Here is a 1313-nt window from a genome sequence, read left to right on the forward strand (position 1 = left end):
GCCCGCGACCGCTTCTCCAGCTGCTCCATGTCCAGGTCGAGCGTGTCGCTGATGTAGGACTCGCGGTACTGCTTCTTCTCTGCAAGGCCAGCGGCACACCGTTGGCAGGCGGCGGCCGGCCCCCCAACCCCTTGAGGTGCCACGGACCCCACCCTGGCACCCAGGGGCACTGTCACCCAAGCCCAGCGGGGTTGCACACCAGGAGTCAGCCCTGAGCTGGTGGCATTTCAAGATGGGGAGATGGGGTGAGGAGCCTCAAACCTGCTGTGCTCTGATCCCTCCAAAGGAGGAGGAGGAGGAAGAAGGAGAAGGAAGAAGAGGAGGATAAGGAGGAGGAGGAAGAGGAGTAAGATGAGGAGGATGATGAGGAAGAAGATGAGGATGCCAAGGAGAAGGAAGAAGAGGAGTAAGATGATGATGAGGAGTAAGATGAGGAGGATGAGGAAGAAGAAGAGGAAGAAGATGAGAAGGACAAGGAGGAGAAGGCTGAGGAGGACAAGGAGAAAGAAGAAGAGGAGGAGAAAAAAGAAGGAAAATGCGGAAGACAAGGAGGAGGAAGAAAAGGAGGACGATGAGGAGGAAGATGATGAGGAAGATAAGCTAGAAAAAGAGGAAGAAGGGGAGGGGAAAGAGAAGATGAGGAGGAAGATCTTACATTTGCATAAGGGCTTTCTGAGCTTGGAGATGGGACACTGGGAAGCATTTTGTTGAGGCCCTGGGAGGAATTGGGCCATCGGGGACCACAGTGGGGTTTGTGCCCATCCCTAAGCAGCCAGGGTGGTCTGGGGGCACCTGGCTCAGTCAGGACAGGGCCTGCAGGTCGGGCACGGCCAGGGTGCACAAACGCACGGCCAAGGGGGTCGTGGGGACAGCCACCCCCCAGCACGCTCCCAGCCACGAGGCTGGCACAAGGACCAGGAGCTCGTGCAGGCAGAAGAGGTGGGATTTGCATCCCTAGGGGACAGAGGGACACGTACCCTCGTTCTCCTCCAGCTTGCGGACCTGGCGCAGGACGGGCTGCAGGTTCATGTAGAGTCGGTGGCTGCTGCTGAGCAGCTGCAGGAGGTGGCGGGAGCGCAGCGGGCAGCCCGTGTAGTAGATGAGCTTCCTGGCCGAGGGCAGCCCGTCCGGCAGGATCTCAAACTTCTTGCCCTGCGTGGGAGAGGGGGGACATGAGCCCAGAGAGAAAAGTCTCAGCCAGTCCTGCTGCAGCACACCCCATAACCCCCGGGCTCGCGATCACCCTGCCTGAGGTCTAAGGAACACCACCCCACACCCAAACCACAGAACCCCAGCCTGGTTTGGGCTGAAGG

The 1313-nt window shown here is 59.3% G+C and overlaps 1 protein-coding gene across 1 annotated transcript in view; it reads right to left on the reverse strand.

The window, feature by feature from the left end:
• The window catches only part of LOC104490742 (FERM domain-containing protein 6-like), a gene marked incomplete at its 5' end in the record, with an annotated part of 2799 nt that extends 1647 nt beyond the window's left edge, over positions 1-1152 (reverse strand). The window contains 2 exons of the mRNA XM_010133072.1: positions 1-79; positions 978-1152. Of these exons, the coding sequence (XP_010131374.1) occupies positions 1-79; positions 978-1152 (254 nt within the window). The remainder of the gene's footprint in view (positions 80-977) is intronic.
• Positions 1153-1313: the final 161 nt, after the last annotated feature.

This window comes from Buceros rhinoceros, unplaced genomic scaffold, assembly GCF_000710305.1.
Source record: "Buceros rhinoceros silvestris isolate BGI_N320 unplaced genomic scaffold, ASM71030v1 scaffold34393, whole genome shotgun sequence".
In the NCBI taxonomy this organism is placed as follows: domain Eukaryota; kingdom Metazoa; phylum Chordata; class Aves; order Bucerotiformes; family Bucerotidae; genus Buceros; species Buceros rhinoceros.